Source organism: Sceloporus undulatus, chromosome 1 (assembly GCF_019175285.1).
Source record: "Sceloporus undulatus isolate JIND9_A2432 ecotype Alabama chromosome 1, SceUnd_v1.1, whole genome shotgun sequence".
In the NCBI taxonomy this organism is placed as follows: Eukaryota; Metazoa; Chordata; class Lepidosauria; order Squamata; family Phrynosomatidae; genus Sceloporus; species Sceloporus undulatus.
The window spans coordinates 359,613,906-359,637,377 of record NC_056522.1 but is presented as its reverse complement, the minus strand read 5'-3'; the positions used below and the strand labels follow the sequence as shown (position 1 = coordinate 359,637,377).

The 23,472-nt window shown below is 40.7% G+C and overlaps 1 protein-coding gene across 5 annotated transcripts in view; it reads right to left on the bottom strand.

Annotated features, from left to right (window-relative positions):
• The window catches only part of EML1 (EMAP like 1), a 218,988-nt gene that overhangs the window by 66,490 nt on the left and 129,026 nt on the right, over nt 1-23,472 (bottom strand). For 2 of the 5 annotated variants that reach the window (XM_042475087.1, XM_042475096.1), the window contains exons 1-2: nt 22,114-22,474; nt 1,201-1,383 (exon numbers count right to left, since the gene is read on the bottom strand). In XM_042475087.1, the coding sequence (XP_042331021.1) occupies nt 1,201-1,383; nt 22,114-22,183 (253 nt within the window). In that variant the 5' untranslated portion in view covers nt 22,184-22,474. Of the gene's footprint in view, nt 1-1,200; nt 1,384-22,113; nt 22,476-23,472 lie in introns of those variants that run through there. The other 3 variants (XM_042475080.1, XM_042475102.1, XM_042475111.1) reach the window with 3 other exon arrangements.

Here is a 23,472-nt window from a genome sequence, read left to right as displayed (position 1 = left end):
GCCATACGCGGGCGCACCATACGCGGACTTGAGCGTACGTGCTGAAGCTGCGGCGTGCGCGTGAGGCGGAAGGGGCGGCGCGTCCCATTCAATTGAATGGGCGCGCACGCCCGTTTCGCCCCACGCGCACTTGCACCACTGCGCACGAGCCCCATTGTTTCCAATGGGGCTCGAGCATAGGCGGAATTCGCCTTACGCGGAAGGATCCGGAACAGATCCCCCGCGTAAGGCAAGGACGCACTGTATTACATATTCTGAAACAGCTAAAGAAAAAGATTTAAACATTCAAATTTTAAAAAACCATTTCAATTTTTTTCTACTGTCAAAGTCATTCAAAAGCCATTTAACTTCAAATATTAACCAAACATAAGTAAATATCTGCGACGATCTCAAATCACCTGTGGAATTTTTGGTACACAGTAAAACCTTAATTACAAAATGGATCTAAATCTACGGTTAGTCCTACTAAAAGGAGACCCACTGAAGTCAACAGAATAAGTTAAATACATCTCATTCATTTCAATGTATCTACTCAAAGTAGGGTCAACACTGGACATCCAAATATCCAACAATCAACAAAACATCTCATTCTTCAAACTGAAAGTATTCTGAAAATATGTATAAAAACAATGTAGTATAGTAAGATTTCTTGAATAAGTAACTGGCCTGGATGTGGCCTTGTATCTCTCAAAATACTTCACAGTTTATCATTAGGCCAAGCTTCTCAGCTTGCAGGCATTAGCAAAAAAGATGGAATACGAAACAAGTAGGGTATTGTCTGGTACCTTAGGAAAATGAAGGCTTTCACATAGTAGACAAAAGATGTTCAAGTCAAAACCCAGGTTTCATCATGGTATAGCACAGTGATGGTGAACCTTTTAGAGGCCGAGTGCCCAAACTGTAACCCAAAACCCACTTATTTATTGCAAAGTGCCATGTCCCTCTGGCTTTCTAGTAACAAACTCAGGCAAACTCTGTGCTGGGGTGACGGCACATATGCCCACAGAGAGGGCTCTGAGTGCCACCTCTGGCACGCGTGCCATAGGTTCGCCATCACTGGTATAACATAACCTCCTGTCAGGTAATTATGTGTATTTAGTTTCTTTAATTGCTTTTAAAAAATCAATATTATTGCAACACATGCCCAAGTTAAAAAACAAGAAGTGAAACTACATGGAAGTATGTATTTGGAATTAATACCTTTGGTAGGTCCTTTCTTGTTTTGCATGGCCTGTTGCTCCTCTGTAATATTCAAGCGCCTAACAACATCTGCTAGAGCTGACTTGAGCAGCTGGATGTCATCTTCCTGCATCTGAACACGTTGTTCCAGTGAAGCAATGCGATCCGTCACTTCCATGCTGCTTGCGGCAGAGGCGCTGTCATCTATTTTAAAAAAAGAAGGAAATGTACATTATAAATTCAGGAAGGTATAAAGAAACATAATGACAGAATTCATTTATCCACTGTACTTCATAATTTCTGTACTACAGTGCGCCCTTGGCTTACGCGGGAGATCCATTCTGGACCCCCCCCCCCATGTAAGCCAAATACCGTGCATGCTCAAGTCCCATTCAAGTGAATGAGGCTTGTGCATGCGGCGGCACATGTGCCGTCCCTTGTGCCCCCGCGCGTAAGCTCAAAGCCGCGTATAACGCGGGCCCACTGTATTCTAAATTTTAGGATTAAATTTGCTGGACTATTAGAAGAAAAGACATATTAAAATCTAGATCTGGACTGCAGAAAACCAAGCTCATTATTTCAATTGACAGAACTTGTGTTTTGTTTTGTTTTTTGTTTTTTAATATAGATTTAGATTATACGTAACCATTTCTTGCCTGTGAAAATCCTATTAAATTCATGGGATCATGATAAATCAGCAAATGACATTCAATCAATAAAGAAAAGTAACATTGATTGTGTTATTTCTCCCAAACTTGTGCCCTCCAGAATTGCTGGATAACAATTTACATCATTCCCAACCAACATGGCCTTATCTGGATGGCATGAGGTTGGGAAAAGCTTATATTATAAAGGTCTAAAGTTAACAGGAAAGAAGGAGGGGAAGATAGGTAAAGATGTGCCAGTGTTGCAGAGTCAGCTGGTGGTCTTTTGTTTCAAAAAATGAAAAGCTTTTGACTTCCAGATATTTTGTCCCACAACTTCCATCCATGCCAGTAACTGTACAACAATCGAGAATGTTTGAAATTGTACTCCAAAACATCTGAGGGCTCCAAGGACAGCATCTACAGCTTCCATTAAATTGGCCACCCTTCACTTTCTTGAAGCCCTAGTACACTGTAAAACTCTAGTCCAAAGGATTTCTCCGTCTTTTAGAGCACCCTTTCTTTGGGGTGGGTGTGTTACTAAGGAAGCTGAAGAAGGTGAGGAGGGTTCTGATTCTGGTGGAAGCAGTGGGATTCAGCTGAAGTGATTTACCTCTGAAAACAGGTAGTACCCCAACTAAAGGGTTTCCAAGACACTGCGGATTGGGGTGCTGGGAAATGATGGCTGCAGTGCTCTCCCGGTTGCAAGGTGTGTTGTGACAAGCAGCTGTGGCAGGACCACAAGGGGTCTCTCCAGCTGTTCTTTTCTCCACATCTTGTGACCAGGAGAGTGCTGCTGTCATCATTTCTGGACTCCAGATGTCCTTTTCCTCACACCTTATGACCAGGAGAGTACTGCTATTATCGTCATTTTGCAGTGGCCTAATTCACAGCATCTCAAAAACATTTTGGTTGGGGCACTACCTGATACAAGAAGTAGTGCCTTTTGTATCAGGTAGTGGGAGGCAGCAGTGGCAAAAGTAACTATGATAATGGAGCTTTTGTTTTTGTAGCTATGTTGGCCCATGCAAGATCTTAGATGAAGTGAATTATTTTGCAGCAAGAGAATTTTCACTTTATTGCAAAATTCAGTGCATGTTCCAGGCCTCAAATAAAGATAGACTGATGGGGAGAGACAGAATTTTCACACAGAGAAATTCTAGCAAATCTACTGCTCAGGACACCACTTCCCCACAGTTTTATTATCCAAGCTTCTAAAAATACTTGTGTTTTATTGTATAAAATAGATCTAGTTTGTATGTAAGAATTAATCTCCTTGAGTAGTAAAGTGCTCAGTGTACTTTTAACTCAACTCATATATACTAGTAACTCAAAAGAACAGAACTTGATGAAATGGACTGTAGTCCACAAAAGCTTATGCTGTAATAACACTGGCAAGCAAATGGTGAGGATCTGATGCTGAAACTGGCCGACATTTCCTAAAGTACAGTGTAAAAGGTTTCCAAGTCCAATCTAAGTGCATTTAAGAAATCATTACTGACTATGTGCTTTTAGTACTATTTCTATATTCTTTTACTATTTACTATTGCTATATTATTTTAATTATATTCCTACATCGCTCTGGAATAAAAAATAATGAAGGGCAGTTTTAAACTGTTTTAATAAATACAAGAAAATTCTGTGCTCAGCAGTAAAATCTCTTGTAGTTTAGCTATATGAAGCATTAATCTCAAAATTTTGATTAACACTCTGGCAACCATTTAAGATTTTCTAGATCTGAAGTTCTCCTTGAAGAGCAACAAGGGCAATACCTAAAATAATAATCTGTAGATTAATTCAGTTGGGAATAACATACAGTAGCATACGGAATAGCCTTTGATTTAGATTACATAAGAAAACAAACTCAACGTAGCAATAATTCTGCTAAACTCTATATGATTTTAAATACCTCTAGCCAGTGTTTCCAATTTTTCTTAAGTACTCTGGCAGAAGCATCAAGAGGGTTGCAGCATCTGGTTGGAAGCTATACTGCTGCTGATTCCAGCACTTTGCATTTATTATCTCTTATTGTTCTATTTGTCAGTCATCTTATTTCACCATAACAAAAGCATCCCAAGGAATCATTAACTTCTCCTCTCATGTCCTACTCAGATATGACACTTAACTTGCAAAAGCTAGCAAAACTACTTAGTTGAAACTGGAAGCCTACTTTAAGACATTCCAGTGTGATAAAAAGAATCATTGGTCAAGTTGGGCCTTTTCCCTCTGCATTAAAAATATTAATGTGACTGAGAAGATATATGAAAAATACATTGGTAAAAACTATCAGAAGGAAATCATTACTACCACATTAAATTGGAGAATGGTAGATTTGTAGACCACTCTTTATGGGTATAATTCAGAAACTGTATTGGAGGCAGAGATGGCAAGCTATAAGTCACCATGCACATCCCATGTGTTTCTAGTCATTTGCACAGACCTCAATTCAAGATGAAGTTATTGTACTGGCTTTTCAGCAGGCACTAGCAAATTAAGTTTTTGTTTTTTAAAATAGCCAACATAGGTCTACAATGCAGACCCAAGGACTGAGGTCTGCTGGAGAAGCCTTCTCCTCTTCCTACCATTGGGGTCAACACACTTACAGCTTTTTGAGGTGGAAAGGCTGTAAATACTAAAATAAGACAGCTGCTATGCAATGAAAACAGTAGGATAACAACAACTTTATCAGATTTGATCTACGTATTTTTTTCTTGTATTCCTTTCTTCTGTCTCAGAATTTAGCTTCATTTGTTTGCTCTTCATACCTTCTTCTCCTTCTATATGTGCAACTGCGCCCATATATGCACCCCAATAAATTATATGCAGTGTGTCAAACTTCAGCCATTGATATCATCAACTAGATTCTCAAGAGGTTTAAGGAACTGTTTTATGTACATTCTCTTCCTGCCTCGCAAACAGATTCCAAAAGGAGATGTTATGGAACTCGAAGGAAAAAAGCAATATCCTGTAATGTGCTGCTTGCCCCATTCTGTTCGGAATTCATATGAAGACACTGAAGATTATCGCACCGGGGTTAAAACGTTCCCCGGTGTGTTCTAACGTGCCCGCGCAGGGGCACGCACGGAGCATGACGGGAACGCAATGGGGCCCAGAATGCTATTTTACTGCACACCGGAATGCCACCTTCGCCGCCAGGCATTCCCATCGAGTTCCAAGGGACGCCATTTCTGGGGCTTCTTTGAAACAGTTCCCAGAAATGGCGCCCTCTTGAACTCGATGGGAACGCCCGGCGGTGAAGGCAGCATTCCAGTGTGCAGTAAAATAGCATTCAGAGCCCCATCACGTCCCCGTCACGCTCTGTGCTCGCCCCCGTTAGAACGCACCGGAGAACGTTTTAACCCCGGTGCAATAATCTTCATTGTTTAAGTTACTTGCAGGAACTACAACTCCTATGAGCACCACACTCAGGTTCTGCTATACATCAGCCACCAAATCTGAATACATCCCCATGCTGGGGCAGGAATATAGAAGGGTGTTTTTTTTAAAGCAACCCTCTAGCCATGGCTTGTCCACACCAGGGGTTCCCTAAGGACTCCAAGGAGCACAGGTTGGGAACTGCTGGTCTACACTGACAGAAAAAAACTGTACTGATCTTGCAGTTGTTACGAGCTGGGAACATGATATTCTTGAAAAATCACAGGGACGTCACTACAAATTCACAGTGAATGTGTTTAGGAGGGCTTTAATCCAATTACCCTGAACCCTACAGTCCAGATTTTCCTGTATGTGGCTGGTGCTCTTCAGTGTGGAGCAAGGGGTGAAAGAAAGTTTTAGTGGGCAGGAGTGGTTGAGTGTTGCCATGTTTTTCTACTTCAGTGTATGGTCAGCCATGAGATCTGTGGTGAGGAGCTAGATTGGATTTTATTCTTTTTACTCACACCCCCCCCCCCATTCTCTAAACCCGATCATTCTTTGTTTTTATTTCAGTGAATGGAGGGGGCACATTCCCTTCATTGCTCACTTGTGCAGAGATCTGCAATGTATCTATTGGGGCACTGAAGGGAGGGAGTGCGTGAGCAAGCGAATGATCATGAGGAGAGGGAATGCATGCTCCATCACTCAAATATGACACAATGCTGATTGGATGGGGGAGATAAGAGAGGGAAGAGTAAAACAAACACAACACTTAGGTGGGCGACAGGAAGGGGTAGCCCAATCTAACCCCTAACTGCTGATTTTATGGCTGAACATTTTCATAAATAAAGGATAAATACACTTAGTTTTTTGTGGGTTTTTAGGGCTATGTGGCCATGTTCTGGAAGATGCCGGCCATGAAAGCCTTTGACTTCACAAAATACACTTATGTTTTCTTCTCTGTCTGTCATGTGTGGGTGCACATTTAAAATTCCCTCACTTTTCTTCAACAAAGCAGGAAAGGGGATTTGATGGGGATGCCTACACAGCTATTGGTTGATGCATGTTGGGGGAAAAAAACACACATGCACAGTATAGTAAAGTTGAGTTTGCCAGGAGGAAATCTGTGGCCTTTTAGGCTGATGTCACCTTGCTGTGTCTGTTAGTGTGTGGGGCATTAACAGGTTGCTGCCAAACCTACTGCAGAAAAATGCAAGGTAAGGCCAACTGTTCTGGTCAGTGTAGACAAGTCCCATTTCCACATACTACTGTTACTCTCACACTAGTCCTGTTAAACAGAGGAGTCATCTGTTTTGAGGACCAAACAGTGCTAGCAAGGAGAAAAATCCTCTCTGACACCAATTATCATCTGAATTAGACATGAATTTCAGGTCGCAGAAGGTTACTGCTCTTTTCAGGTAGTCTTTTAAGAGACCAGGTTTGTTATGAGGCAAAATATGGAGCAACTTAAAAATAAGCCCCACTATATAAAATAGCACTTCTACCAAAATGTAAAGATAACAGCCTTAATAATATGCACAAGAAATATATCCTCCAGATATCTGAGAAAGTTATTTGTATATTCACTACTTTTACTAAACATCCACTTAACGTAAGTGTCACAGTCTCTGCCAAGAATCCTAAAGTGTCCTCATACATATTGTGTACTATTCAATATACAATCTAAACAAAGGGGGGGAGACCTTTCATCACCTTTGTGTTACAAACTGGAAGCACAAGCTCTTAACATTTAGCTCATCACTAAGGCCCATATGCTCCCAAAGAGTATTCTGTCTAAATGAGAATGCTCATCACTCTGCTCTTTTTCTTTCCCTGCTAATTAATCCATGATCTCACTGGAAAGATTTCTCCTGACAGTCTTCAGGACAATACAGGGTGATTAATCCATCCCCACAGTGCCTTCCAGTTTTAAAGTATCTTTTAAATGAACTGAGGAAGACATGAGGATATCAAGGATATGCTCTTTACAAGCAAGCACAGTTATATGTACAAGGAAGATAAAATCAAGATTTTCATTAAAAGGTATTCAGAAAGAAACAGATGTCAATATTATTCCTCAGAACAGACAGATTAATTTTTATTGCTGAATGTATGCAAAAGTCAGAAAATATTCTAAACAATCCTTTTTAAAATGTGTTCTTACATTTCATATTAGGAAATGTTAGGATCCATCAGAGCTCCAAGTGGTGAATACACTCATCCCTCCACATTCGCTGGGATTAGGGGGGTAGGACCCCCATGAATGTGGAAAAACTGCAAATAACAAAAACATTATATTTTTACCTGAGAGAACACCTCTCTAGGAATCTCTAGGTCCTCCAGTGCAACTCTGTGGTCAACATCTGCCAGACATTGACCACAGAAGTGCAATGGAAGAGCTACAAATCTCGAGTGGAGTGCTCTATATAAGAATCTTTAGGTCCTTCAGTGCAACTTTTGGTTAAAGTTGACCATAATGTTGTGCTGGCAGACTTAGATAGAGAAAACATAATGAAATCCATAAATAATCAAATCCGCAAAAGTAAAAGCAGCAAATGCGGAGGGACAAGTGTATTTACAAAGTTCCAGGGTGTCCCAGATGTTAAACATCAACAAGCATTATGATCCAAACAGTCTAAAGAGACACCAAGAAGCCTATACGATGCCATCTGCACAATCCACACTTCTTCAATGGGAAAACTGAATCACATTCTGTAACTTGCTACAAAGCCCACATTTTTATTAACAAGTGGTCTAACTGTTATATTTGAAACAAACAGAAACCAATTACCATCGAAAATAGTCAAATATGCTGTACTAGGAGAAAACAGAAGCACCTAACTTGGGGGTGGAGACCCTGTCTACCATATCAATGGGATAAGTGACATACTTTCCCTTTCCACCTCTTCATGCTTCTGTTTTCCTTTGTTGTACTGCACGATATGGAAATTTATGCTATTACATCTTTCACTCAGACTCAAAAGGTGCTATAATATTCCCTTGCGTACTGATATCTCAGACTAACAAGGGTATGTTTCTGAATTCTAACTGCATGATATATGAGTAGGAGATGCCTCCTACTTATCTTTACACTCTCATGAAATGCATTGGTCTTCATGCATGGGCCATTCAATTCCATTCACATTTTAATAGGCTTTATCAAAAGGATTTTCTAGATGGTATATAATTTCTAGATAGTGGATAAAAAGAGAGCCAGAGTAGTGGCTTAAGTGTTGGAGTATCGTTCTGGAGACCAGGGTTTAATTCCCTGCTTAGCTATGGAAACCCACTCGGTAACCTCAGGCATGTCACACACTCTCAGCCACTGAACAAATCTGGCCAAGAAAACTCCATAATAAGTTTTCCTAAGAGTCTCCATAAGTCAGAAACAACTTGAAGTAACACAACAAAAATATTATAAAAATCTGGCACTGATCAGGCACCTGCACAGCCCCAGGTGATTCCAGTGATGTGGAGAAATAGAGTTTAGTGGCATTACCATACCCAAGGCAACTCTTCCCAAAACCTCTAATGACCTCATCCAGTGACTTTATGACAGAGGACTCATACAGTATTAATAACTGTTTTTTAATGTTAATGCAAATGCTACATCCAGTGACTTGGAAGTATATCTCCTGCTGCACACTTTTAAATGGGTCCAAACAGCAGTACAGTACAAGTCTGTGGCCTACCAGTTTTGAGGTCAAAAGAAGCCAAGTGGAAAAGTCTGCTATCTGGTAGAAGGAATCACACTCCTGCTGCTAATTTGACAAAGCCTATATCTTGAGAATAGGTCCAGTCTACCTCAGAGACATGCATTACATTATTCAAGTAGAATATTTGTCTTTTACAGTATTTTCAAAATATTTCTCTTTAAGGAAAGGGGGGTGTCTGATTTCACAAGTCCTGATGACCTTCTCAGATGTTTCTAGGACTAGAGGCACAAAGAGTGGGAATGGGGTATGCTGGCCAGCCACTGTTTGCTCCCCTCTATCTTCTCTGTTCAAACACACTACTTTTAAAAAAGAGGAAAACGTATATAGGGGTTGTCTGCACTGGTCAAAAGGCCTGGCTTCCCCCAGGCCTTGTGTTGTCTAGATCAGACAATGTAGGTCAAAAAACCCCAGGGCAAGATCAGGCGGGATCCTCCCTGTCCAGTGGATCCAGCCTGCCCCTGTGGTAAAGAGCCTTTACCCTGGGGTAATTAACCTCTGCTTTTGCATGAAGTTTCAAGGAAACTCCATGGCAAAACCAGGCTGTTCAGATGTCCTCATCCCACTCTTTACCTTGCTGGCCATCGATCCAAGCCCGCCAGTTGCCACATTTGATGCAGAAATGGGCTGCCTGGCCATGTGGGTGCAGCCAAGCACCCCATTTCCACATCAGATATGGAAACTGAGGGGTTCTCAGTCAGATTGACAGCTGCCATAGTGAGAAGTGGCATGCCTGTACTGGGATGACAAGGGGAGAGGTGTGTGAAAACCCACTAGTCCCTGTGCCAAACCAGGGATCAACCCAGGTGAGCACCAAGGCAAGGAATGCATGCTTTCCTGGCTCATCTGTTCAGGCCCACAGTAGAATATTTTTCAGTTATACTAGCAAAACACAGAAGAGGGCAATCTGGGTGGGAATTTGAATTGTACAGCCAAGTGTGACATCAGGTTTTCAGTCTTCAGTCTCCTCACCTCAACTCCTAAACAATCCTCATTGCCAACAAATGTGCATGCTACCATGCAGGAAGCTAGGAACTATGTATTTCCTTGATTTTTCTTAGTGAATCATTTATCAGCTGTTTTCATGAATCAGAAAAATGGCAAGTCACAAACAAATCTCAGAGTGGTGGTGGTGGTTCAGCACCACAGATATCACAATCACCTCCACCAACTGGAGAAACTCTTGCTTTGCCAGGGAAATCCAAATCTTTAAGCACATACTGAGAACAAAGCACATCACACAAACCAAAACAATCACAAAACCAGCGGTGATCTTCTCAATGGAATAATACCATATAGAATACAATGTGTGTTTAGGAAAAATCTGTTTAGAAAAAACCCAAAAAAGCAAAAAACAACAACAAACAAACAAACAAACAAAACCTCAATCCAAACAAATAAAATTCACTGATATAAAGACAAACTATTGTTAGCCGTTAGCCTAGAAAAATTACAGAAACTCCACTAGCATTGTACTTACTCAGGGTCATTTCTAGGGGCGTGTGGAGATCCTGAGGGGTGTCTGCCTTCCAGTGTGGAGTGTACCACTGTGCCTCTCCATGGGTAAACTGGGGCTCCCAAAGACTGATGGTCCTGGGAAGGATCCAGTCCACCCATTGGCAAGGAAGCCATCTGGGATGCTGCCAGCATGCCACAGCAAAGTCCTGGACGCCTCTCCCATTGCTGCATGGCACCTAGACCCCTTCAGGACTTGCGAACAAGGTGGGTGGACCAGAACAGCCCAGAATATGGAGAGCCCCTACAGGACTAACTATAAGACACACAAAACTATTTACATTGGCGTTGCTAATATCTCACACTTTACACCTGACAAAGCTACTTTATTTATTTCATTACCAATATTTGTTTACTACCCAATAGCTGACATTCTCTGGGAAAGTTAACAAAGAAAGGGTGAAACATGCAGCTTCATTATTTTAACATCAAGTATGCACACTTCAAAAGTGGAGAGAAGCATGGCATACTAAATTTTTTAAAAAAACAGTCTTAATGAAGTATAATTAATATTTAAACAACTTCTTGAATATCAGACAAAAATATGGTTTCCTCAGATTCAACATTTCAATTTACAATTCTGAATGTTGTTTTATTCATAACTCAAGTGCTTGCATTTCCTACTTGGTTCCCTAGTGAAAAGTGATTTCTGTGTTAAATTCCCACACATGTGGATGTGTCATATTAGCCTGCAACATTGACAACAAAAGCATGTTTGTTTTTAAAAACCTACAATGAACTCTGAACTTAATGTAATCAATGCGATGATGGGAGGAATAAAGCAGGATAGTATGATCACTCTTTCCATAAAGGTGGGATTTCTGCGGTGTTTAACAGGTAAGAATAAATTTCACTAATTGGAAAGGAGAATTGTTTGGAGAGAAAGATATTTTTTGCTTTTCCAAAATTCACCTGATAGTTCAAAGGGTATCAACAGCTAGTATGATTTTATGAAGTTTAAATAAATATACATACACATGCAGATACATAAAATGTACTCTCTGATATGGTGAACTAAAAGTAAAGCATTTCAAAATTCTATAAATGTCAGTGAGAGAATTAAATCACTTGCCCTTAACACATCCTCTCCCTCAAACTGGAGAGGCTGGATACAAATAAATATTTTATTAGTAGTAGTAGTATTATAAGCACTTGGAAATGATTGATTTTATATTTATTACTGTATATACTCGACTACAAGTTGATCACATCTATGAGTCGAGGGCAAGTTTTGGGGGCAAAATTATGGATTTTGATATGACTTGTGGATAAGTCAATGATAAAACTTAAGGGCATGTAACAAAGGATATAAAGGATGAAGTTTATGTTTTATTCATATCCTTCTAAGCCCAATTCCTCTTGGCACTCCTTTGAGGGGAAGCACCAAGGAGGTGCTACCACTGCCATTTTTTCACCCAGCTTTTCAAAAAGGTCAGAAACAGCAACATGGTGGAAAGAGTAGAGGGAGTTGCTGCTTCTTTTGGGTGCCCCCAGGATGAACTAAGCTCTTGCCTTTTGTCACTCTACTCAGAGAAGGGGAAAATACAGTACTTACACTGACCTGGGGATAAGTCAATCCAGCTTTTGGAGGGTCAGATTTTTGACAAAAATTTCTAAACTTATACATGAGTATATACAGTATGTATGTGGAAATTTACTCTTAGTGCTAAACTATGTGTGATACTAAACACTTCTATCAAAATTGTTTTTAAAAAGTGGTTTTGGCCAAAATTTCATTAGGCCTACAGTGAGTATACATGTATTTATTTCACTCAATTTGTATCTTGGCTTTTTCCCATGAATTAATTTAAGGTAGCATGCAAATAAATAATAAAATAATAAAACTTTTATTTATATACCACTTTTCCTCCAGATCAAAGTGGTTTACATACAGTAGAACTATATAACACATGTTAGATACGATATAAGAACAATTACAAACAATTCAATAAGGAATAATTTTAAAAACAGTAATTAAAACAGTGAAGACTATCAGTTGTGGGTAAGCATCTTAATCTAGTCTAAATGTAAGAGGAGGAAGTTAATATTTTCCCCTTCCCATAACTATTAGCTTCTACTAGTGCCAACAAGGGCGAAAGGAGAGTGTTTATCAGAATTAAGATGGAAGAGAGGAGTGGGTTAATCCCAATGAGAGTCTTGATAAATCATCCTGTTGATCATCTGGGTGCATTGGTGCTCACACATGTGTATAACAGATGCAACTACAGATGGTGTGTGCAAAACATCTTTTGGTTCTAAGATGCAAATATTTATTGCAAGAATGGACAATCCATAGCTTGGAAGCTACATGTGGCCCTTCAGGTTGCTTCTACACCCCTCACTCCTTCCCACCACAAACCACACCACTGAACCTGGGCAGCAATCCAGGAGTTCCCCTCTAAGAGGGGTTTTTCAGTTTGCCACCAAAATTTAGTGGGGCAGCAATAGTGAAGCAAGCCCATGCCACTATGGTTGGGAAACAGATTTGTCCCCAGAACTCATCAAATTTGCTTCTTTTGAAATTAAGCCAGATTTAGGAGTCTTACTGATGAAATATTTAAATCTAAAAGCAAAACAGAACCTGCCAACAATCTGCCAGGCAATGGCATTAGGCTCTTGTCATACTTAGGCAATAAATTTCCCAACCCAGAAAGGTGCTTCCTATTAAAATAATGATTTGCTGATAAAGCTGAAATGCAAGCTTAGTGAAACAAGTTCTGTATCCACCATAAGCCTATGTAAGTCAATGACGTTTTAATTGGACCAATTAAAACCAATGAAGTTAAAATAGAAGAGAAAGGATAGGGTGGGAAATAGCAATAGGAATAGCAAGTGCATTTCTATACCGCTTATCAGTGAACTAAGCACTCCCTAACCGATTTACAACATGTAAGATAATTGCCCCCAACAAGCTGAGTACTACTCATTTTAGCAACCTACGGAACTATGCAAGGCTGAGTGAACCTGGGAGCCTCTGGGATCAAACTCACAATCTTGTAGCTGCAATACAGGCCACCAGGGTTCCTTAACCACCAGATCACTACGGAAGAGGACACGGTGGTTCAAGTTGTTAAGATGCTGACACGACAACTTTGTCAATGAGGAATACCAATACTTTACCTTTAGTTCACTGATAAGCAGCATAGAAATGTACAGTCGCCCCTCTGTTTTTGCGGACTTGAAGTCCGTGTTCCTCACACATTTGCAGGTGGGAAACAGAGGGGGACAAAATGGGGTGTGCGCCACCATTCAAGCCAATGGGATTTGAATATAGGCGAATTTCCGGTTTTGGAGGGGGGTCCAGAAAAGATCCCCACAAAAACGGAGGGGTGACTGTACTTGCTATTGCTATTTCATTCCATAATCTATCACTTCAAGAAACTGCTGATTACCCACTGCAGTAAATAATTCAATGACATTGGAGATTAACTAAATACTCACTGTTCATAGTTAACAGCCTTACCATCAAATAGAATTTTTAGTTATATTGCCATAGTTTAAGGAAATGTTATTAAACCAAAGCCCCAAATTATTTAAGCCAGGTATCGGGGACTTGTTATCCTCTAAATGTTGTTGCTCTTCAACTTCAATCAGTCCTAATCAAAAGTGAGAGATTAAGGATGGCAGTCAAGTAACTTTTATTTTGGCCACATGTATTCCTTGTCCTTGAACTAAGGCAGGAACGAGCTGCCAATAGTTTGGGAACCAAATCCACTATTCAGGAGTGGACAAGTAGACTCTCCTGAAAAAACCCTCCATTCACTCAAAATGGCTAATTACATCTCCAGAGGATGCGCTTAGCTATTTCACATATTTGCATTCATCCCTCACCTGCTTTAGGCCAAAACTGACTTTTTCCTCAAAAATATAAGTGATTCAATGGCCCTAAAACATTGGGGGAAGAACAAAATGACTAACTGCACCCCCTGAAGGCTTTGGGGCTGTATGATTAACTATTTTGGTGGGCAACAAAAACATATGAGGTGGAGACACTGAAACCCTTGGGAGTACAATAACACCTTTAGGGGACATTTGTGGTCTGTGGGTTACCTACTCCCTTTGAAAGACCTAATCATTCACATATCAAAATATTTTCTCAGTGGGTTTTTTGTTCCTTACTTTTTTAGTGGCCTCAACAGAACTTGTTTGTTGTTAGCTGCCTTCAAGTTGATTCCAACTCAGGGCAACCCTGTGAATGAGACATCTCCAAGACCCCCTTTCCTCCACTGTTCTGCTTAAATCCTGCAAATTATTATTATTATTATTATTATTATTATTATTAAACTTTATTTCTAAAGCGCTGTAATTATACACAGCGCTGTACAAAGTCAGTAAAAATAAGGAATATATAAAAGCCTGCCTACACTCTAAAAGTAATAACAATTGGATAGAGGAATAGATAAAATTACAATATAGGAAAGAAAAAACAAGTTAAAAAAATCCGATATAAAAGCAAATCACATCAAACATTATCAGACAGCCAGATGACAATCACAAATTCCCTGAGAACGCTTCCCTAAACTATATGGTTTTCAGCTCAGCCTTAAAGCTGGTTAGGGAAGTGATGAGCCGTGCATGTGGAGGAAGAAGGTTCCAGGAATGAGGGGCAGCAAGAGAGAAGGGACGGATCTGGGACAGGGCAGAGAAAATCCTGGGTTGAGAGAGGAGACCTTGGCTACCAGAGTGGAGAGTGCGAGTAGGGATGTAGGGAGAGAGAAGATCTGTTAAATAAAGAGGGGCCAGCCCACGCAGGGCTTTAAAGGTGAATAACAAAAGTTTGTACCTGATGCGGAAAGGAAGAGGGACCCAGTGAATGGAAGATAACAGAGGGTAGAGATGATCATAACGGCGAGCAAGTGAAATAATGCATGCAGCTGAATGCTGAACAGAAATTAATGGGTGGAGGTGAGAGAGGGGAAGCCCTGCCAGGAGGAGGTTACAATAGTCTAGTCGTGAGATCACTAGGGCATGGACCAGTGTCTTTGCGGTAGAAGCTGAGAGATATGGACGGATTTTGGCAATATTATAGAGAAAAAATCTACAGACTTTGGCTGTAGTATGGATCTGGGGGTTAAATGACAAAGAGGACAAATCCATGCCCATAAGACCCAAGATTAAATCTATCCATCTGGGTACGCTCTTCCTCTCTTTCTACTACCCTCTACCTTTCCTAGCATTATTGTCTTTTCTAATAAGTCATGCTTTCTCACTGTGCGGCTAAAGTACAACAGCCTCAATTTCATGGTAGAAATGCTAGCAGTTTGGATTTTTAACCTTGCTTGTTGAACAAGGTAGTAAGTAGTTTTTTGTGAGTTTTTCAGCCTATGTGGCTGGGTTCTGGAAGAGTTTATTCCTGATGTTTCGCCAGCATCTGTGGCTGGCATCTTTAGAGAATGCTGGAATGGAAGTGAGTTGGGTATATATATATATCATGTGGCCCTTGGATGAGAGGAAGTGATTTACATGTTAATCTGTGTGTTGGTCTGTTGTTGAATGGCAAGGCCTCATGGTATCTGTTTAATCAGTACAGTGCACCCGCATCATATGCAGGCGCATCATATGTGGCTTCCAGAATATGTTGGAAGCTGCGCCAGAAATAAGCTTCATGTGCCCCGGAAGAAGTAATGGGGTGTGTGACTGCGGTGCTGCACAGTGAGCACGAGCCCCATTACTTTTTTTCTTTTATGCAGGGGGAGGGGGTTCCAGAATGGATCCCCTGCATAAGAGAAGGGCTGTCTGTAATCCATTGTCTGCTGGGATAACCCCTGACCCTGCGTGGTTGGCATTTGCACTTTCTGGATCTTTATTCTGATGCTTTTCAGGACTGGTAGCTTGTAAGTGCCTAATATACTTCAGGTTCCAAATGCTTCCCATTTCCTGCTGCTTCCAGCCTTCAGACCTAAATTATGGTTGGCCCAGTAGTGGCCATGTGTTCTACTCTACCAAAAACAGTCCTCTAGGTGAAATGGTGTCCTGTCTAACTCCAATTTAAAAACATAGAGACATATGAAACATATGTCCAGCAGAGGGCTTAAAATTGTCCATAGAGAGTCAGCACCTGGACAGCAAGCTGAGTAGGCACACATGTCACCTGGTCAGACTTCACACTACTGGGAGACTGTATTTCAATTTAAATTATATCAGTGATTTTCAGATTTGCATCTGATATACATGCCAGGAAAACTGCATTTTATGCTAAGTCTTTTGTGACTGTATTCCTAGTGACTATCCTGATCCTCAGTTTGCCAGGGCCTGTCAGTAGACATTCCAAACAAAATCTTTCAAGAATCAATTTTGCTGCTATCATAGCATTAAAAAAAACTGCTGTGCTTATTCCTGGGTTGCTGGAAAACCTGATTGCTTGGGCTCTTTGTGGTGTTTCATTGTCATTCCAGTGTTACATATACTGTGGTAATACATTTGATTCAAGTAACCTTTGAAAGTACTGTGTGATATAATTTATGGGATTGTTAATCAGTGACAAACACACAAAGGCTTAAAAAATGTAGAGAGAAAAACATCCCTTCTTTTCTGGTTTGTTTCTAGGACTGCACGTGTCTAGCATCCACATCCAGTTAGACCACATTCCCTCTATAGTGTACAACAGAAGTAAAACATTTGCAGTCTATATACAGTGTAGACAGACTGCAGATGTTTTACTCATCTTGTTAAGTTACTTCAAGTATCAGTTGAATGACACAGAACGTGACACAAAAATATTTTAATAAATCAATGCAAGCCATTATAAACAAGATCCTGTTGATCCTTTAGTTCTTCCGTCCTCAAGCTCTCTGTCACCTGTTCTCAAATTTAATGACAAACCACAACAACAAGAATCCAACATATCTTCATTTCAGTTACCTGTCTCCCATGCACCACCCTTGTCATGCCCTCCAGGTTTCCATAATTCCATTTGTCAAGCTCTTACTCTAATTGCCAATATAGCCTTCAAAAGAAAACAATGAATTACTGGGATGACTGCTGAATATTGAATCCTCTTGTCATGTGTGCAAGGGAGGAGAAGGGGAACCCTGAATCACTCAGGATCCAAACTATCAAAACTTTAATGAAGTCACCCAGATATTTTTAATCTATTGCCACAGGCACAACATCTTTGAGTGTGGAATATAAAAAGAACATGCAAAAAAAAAAAAAAAGCCCCCTTTGCCTGCATTACAAATATATCTCTGTAAAAGATCCAAGCAAACCTCAATTCCATTACCAGTTGCTGCATACCTGGGTGAAGCACCATTCCAGTGTTTCATTATACCATACTAAGATTACATACTTTTTATAAAAGGCCTTCCCTTCCTCACAATGACAGGTATAGCCTATTTACAATATAACAAAGAAGCTAGTCATCAGCTGAACATATTGGATGTACAAGAATATCCTTCAATGCCTGTAAACTCCTTTACAAGAGTATAAGGAAAAGTAGGAATTAGAAGAGACCATTCTTCAGCCATGGCATCACTCATTTGTAATACGTCCACTATTAGTTTGAGGTCAGTTGTGACAGGAGCTTTCATTCAACACACACAAAGGGGTAAGTGGAGGAACCAGGCAACAACAGAATTGAGGGCAACAGGCAAAAAGAAAAGAGTGCTTGGGAACCACTAAAAGCCACCATCTGGAGGCTCCTTAAATATGCCAAGTTTTTGAGTCAGTGTCTCAGTGCTCAGTCTGATTCAGCTTTAGCTCTCCATAATAAGATCCAAATAAAAGTATGGGATGGAAATGCAGTTATGCTACTGCTGTTCCAGATTTTTCAGGTATATTATTTTCCATACAATACAGAATGATATCTTGAGATTTGTTTTTACCTGGCCAGGTAAAGTTGTACAACCCTGCTAGTGAGTAATACAGGAAAGTGGCTTGCATAAAGACCACTAGTTCACTACTTTTGGCATTGGCTATCAGCAGCTCTCCGAGGATTCAGACAGGTGCCTTTCCAAGCCACAAACGGAAATGTCAAGTCAGAGAAGACAGGCATGAACTAGATGGTGCAATATTTAAAAAAAAAAGTTCATTAACATTTTTAAATAAATGCATTTTTAAATGTATCCTCTGCCAAAAGCTCAATTCAATTTTTCCCCTTCAAAACTATACAAAGCTATCTTAATCTAGTCTACATTCACATCTTTCCCCCTTCCTCTACACCATCTCTTTAATATATGGAACACATTCCCAATGTTCTCACATGACTGTGAAGAAATCTTCTTCAAAACCAGCTCTGTAACAAGTTCTCTAATTTGTTTCCTCATGGGCCAGAATTTGTACACTCCTGTCATCTGATATCCCCAGGGCAATGGCTGCGAGTCCAGTTCTACAACATCTTATCATGCAAGCTAATCCTTTTGAAACCAAACACACATGAGGAAGACATAGATGAACCAAGTTATTTGTGCTGGCTGGCTGTGAGTGAAAAATACAATGGGTGTGAAGAATGAGCCATCAAAAATGCTAATAAGCTGATATGCTTCATAAGGTCTGCTGTTACAAATGCCTACAAGTCTTGACAGAAAAGCAGACAGTTTGATTCTCAGTTATTACTTCTAGTAGTATACCGGTGCCAGTAAAGATAAAGAGGGCTGTGGTCCAGATTTTTTTATTCAACAACAGAGATCCCATACATTATACAGGGAACTGTCTTGCCTGTAGTATAAACCTTGATTTATAGAATTCCATCCCATCCATCCATCACTTTATTTATACCCTGCCTTTCTCCTAGGCTGCAACTCAACAATGTGGCTGTCTCTCTTCTGCACCTCTTCTTTATGAGAACTGCTACTTCTTTTCTAACTTTGAGATAAGATATAAAAATCTAAAGATGGACAATACAAAAAATACATGTCATATATTTTCTTGTCTCTCTAACAATTGCTCAAGTATATATAACAATAAAGAATGCCAGCTCTAAACACTGAAATACACTTACAGCATTTAACAGACATTTTTTTAAAATAAAAAATCCAACATTCCTATACATCATTAGCTGCCTCAAATCCTGGACTGGAAACAAGGTGGGATATAATGGCAATACAGTAGTATTAGCGCAAAGCCTTGAAATCTGTGCACATTACACCTCAGTAAAGGAATATAGGACTACAGCCTAAGGATATTTCATTAGTTAGTTAGACATTCCATATATAATAGATCCCTTTGTCAACATTAATCCTGCTTGTGGAAGTGCTTTCAATCATTTTATTGCAGCTGTTTACTGTAAATTAAAGTGCATTTCTGCCACATTACCATCCAAACATAATCTTATTTAATATAATGCTGAAGAAACATACCAGAAAGTACAAAACTTAGAAACAGACATTTTTTTCCATCTCAGAACTGACTTTTGTTTGTACTTTTAAAAACAGCCTCCTAGAAACCATAAATCTTTCACCCTGTGCTATATTTGAAACAAAATAAACCCATAACCAGAATTACACAAAGCAGAAATGATTCATATCCCAAAATACTGTTCATAAACACACATTCCTAAGAACTTTGACAGCTCACTCTCGCATCCCAGGCCAAAGACTGTAAAACTAGAAAACATATCAGTCGGACATGCCTTTAACCTACAGAACTGGAGATCCCCAACAAGTTATACCGAGAAAAAGAAACAGATTTCTTCCTCCCAAGCCCACAAGATGAGGAGTTTTCACTTTCTTTTCCCACACATTCTATTAATCTTCTATTACACACACACACACACACACACACACACACAACTGTGCATTCCTATAAAGGGGGCTGGTAATCCATAGCAGACATTAGCTCCATCTTCCAAGCTCTCATACACTCCAAGTGTTTTTCTGCTGGCTGTCATGCAAAACAGGGTGGTGGTAAGTCCTTTCCCCCTCTCTCCCTGTTCAATTTTTTCCCTGAGCTTCACAGTTTTAGGGCAGGGAAACAGGGTAAAGTGTAGAAAAGGCCTGGGAAAAGAAAAACTTAAAATATGAAGATGTAATCTGCTCCTTCCTAGCAATTACTAGACTTGCTGAAAATGCAAAACAACTGGAAACTAGGGAATCTCTCCCATGAAAACTGGTGGCACAGAGTACGGGGAGTATGGTTAATGGAGAAATTATCAGATAAAATGCCACTTACTATAAGGCCTGTGAACTAAAAACCATTTGTGGAAAGTTGGTATCCTCTCACAGAGCATCAGCATCAGAGGATGGCAATGGCAAACCTCCTCTGGAGAAATTTGTCAAGAAAACCCTATGATAACTTTGCCTTAGGGTCACCATAAGTCAGAAACAACTTGAATACATAGTTTTTGTGGGTCTTTCGAGTTATGTGGCCATGTTCTAGAAGAATTTATTCCTGACATTTGGCTGGCATCTGTGGCTGGCATCTTCAGAGAATGAAGATGCCAGCCACAGATGCTGGCGAAACGTCAGGAAGAATCTCTTCTAGAACATGGCCACATAGTCCCCCAAAACCCACAAAAAACTATGGATGCCAGCCATGAAAGCCTTCGACTTCACAAACTTGAATACACACAACACACACAGCTCCTGAAATCTCCAGCCCATCACTTGTAGAACTGGCATGATGCACTCTCCTCCAAACCTCTGACTCCTTGATAACAGGTTGATAATGACAAACCTGTATCACAGCTTCTCTTTTCTTGCATTATCATACCCACGACTCTTTTTTAAATTACTGTTGCTATCTATAATTCATTCTGCACTGAAACTGATCTTCATCCATTGATGAAAGCGACTTCACTACAGAGTAACATCTATGGCTATGAAACTCACTGGGGGACCTTGGCCAGGTCACACACTCTCAGCCTCAAATGGAGGCAATGGCAAACCTCCTCTGGACAAATTTTGCCAAGAAAACTCCACGAGAAGGTTGCCATCAGTAGGAAACCACTTGAATGCACACAACAACAACATCTTTGCAAATCCTACAGTAAAAGTTGTATTTTAGTTATTGTATAAATTGCAAACAATTTGAAGTGACACACGAACAACAAGAACAACATCTTCGCAAATCCTACAATAAAAGTTTTATTGATTTTATAAGTTGGAGATGAACTGAAGGCACACAAGAACAACAACAACTTTGCAAATCCTGCAATAAAGGGTTTTTTTTAAAAAGGGGGGAAAGAAGGAAGGAGAGAGAAAGAGAAGCAAGGAAGGAAGGAAGGAGAGAAAGAAGGAAGGGAGGAGAGAGAGAGAAGGAAGGAAGGAGAGAGAGCGAGGGAAGGAAGGAAGAAGAGAGAGGAGGAGAGAGAGAAGAAAGGAAGGAAGGAGAAGAAAGAAAGAAGGAAAGCGCTGGCTCTGTGCTTCATCCCCGATGGATAAACGGGGGAAAGGAGGAGGGCTGTTATGGGTTTCCTCGCCAGCTTTGCTTTGCCCATCCACCTCACACTTCTTGCCAAGAACGGCTGGGGAAACCACCCGCTTTGACACCGCTTTAACTGCCAGGGCTGAAGGCTGGGGCAGGTGCCACCACTGCACTCCCCACAGAGCCGTAGCCTTGAGCCCTGGCAGTTCAAGCGGTGTCAAAACGGGTGCTTTCTCCAGTGGGGACGAACCCCAGGCTACAGCCGGCGCTCCCGAGGCCCACAAACCAACCCCCACACCCCACACCCAGGGCAGGAATGGTCTCTGCGCGGGTGTGTGTTGTGTGGAATTACACACTATAACCCCCCCTTCCCCTTCAATCCTCACCATTGCAAAACTGGAGGAGCGAGGAGGTGTCGTAGAGGCTGCTGTAACTGGAGAAGCCGTCCTCCATCATCCTGAAGTCCCCCAGCCTCAAGTCCCACACATACACAACACACACAACACACACCCCAGGCCTTGCTAGCCTCCTCTCTTCCTTCCCTTCCTTCTCCCTCCAAGCCCAGCTGAAGCTCAGGCTCCTCTCCCTTGCTGTGTACAGCTTGCTCCCTCCTCTCTCTCTCTCCCACACATATACACACACACTACTACACACACACTACTACACACAGACACACACAGCTTGGGAGCTGAGGAGGAGCTGAGGCCTGCTGCTGCTGCTGCCCTGGGCCCGTTGCCATGGCAACGCATTCACTGCTTTGGGCCTCCATTTTGCTCCTCCTCTAATTTAAGGGGGGGGAAGGGAGGAGTGAGGAAAGGAGGAGAGAAGAAGGGGGAAAGGAAAAAGGAAAAAAGAAAGGGGCACCGTCCTCCTTTCCCCAGGGCCTGTCCTCCATTCTAGGGTGACCCAGAGAAGGGTTTCCTCTCCTTTTCCCAGGACTCCTCCTCCCTCCTCCTCCATTTTGAGCATGACTAAAAAAACAAACCACCACAAAACAAAACAAAACAGGGATTTTCATATATATATATATATATATATATATATATATATATATATATATGAGAGAGTGCTGTGAGGGTGTTGTTCTTTTCTTCTATTCTGTGGACCTCCAAACAGGAAAAGCTCAAAGCACTCCCACACAAAAATAATAATAATAAAACAATAGCAATAGCAATAACAAATAAAATATAATGAATAGATATATAAACAATAATAAATATAATAAGATATAATAAATATATAAACAATAATACATATATAAGCATGACTTAAAAAAAAACCATGAGTTTGTATTTATAGGAGTGTTTTGAGCTTTTCTATTGGGAGGAGGACGAAGAAGCAGGGATTTATCTTGAGTATTTTTGTATTTGGCCATGCCCAATATTTGTTTTTGTATTTGGCCATGCTTTCCCTTTTTCTTGAAAGTCCTCCATTGGAAGGACGAAGAAGCTCTTGAGAGTTTTGAGCTTTTCTGTTTGAGCATGTCCTCCCTTTTTCTTCAGTGTCCTCACATATAAAAGCCAAAAACACTTCTGTAAGGATAAATGTGTGCTTCTTCATCCTGCTCAAAATGGAGGACGTCTTGGATTTCCTGTGGACAGGAGGAGGAATGGAGGACATCCCCTGGAAAGGAGGGCCTCTGGTTGCCCTGGAAATGAAGGACATGTCCTGGGAAAGAAGGACGTCTGGTCACACTGAAATGGAGGACACCCTGAAATAGAGGACACATCCTCGGAAAGGAGGAT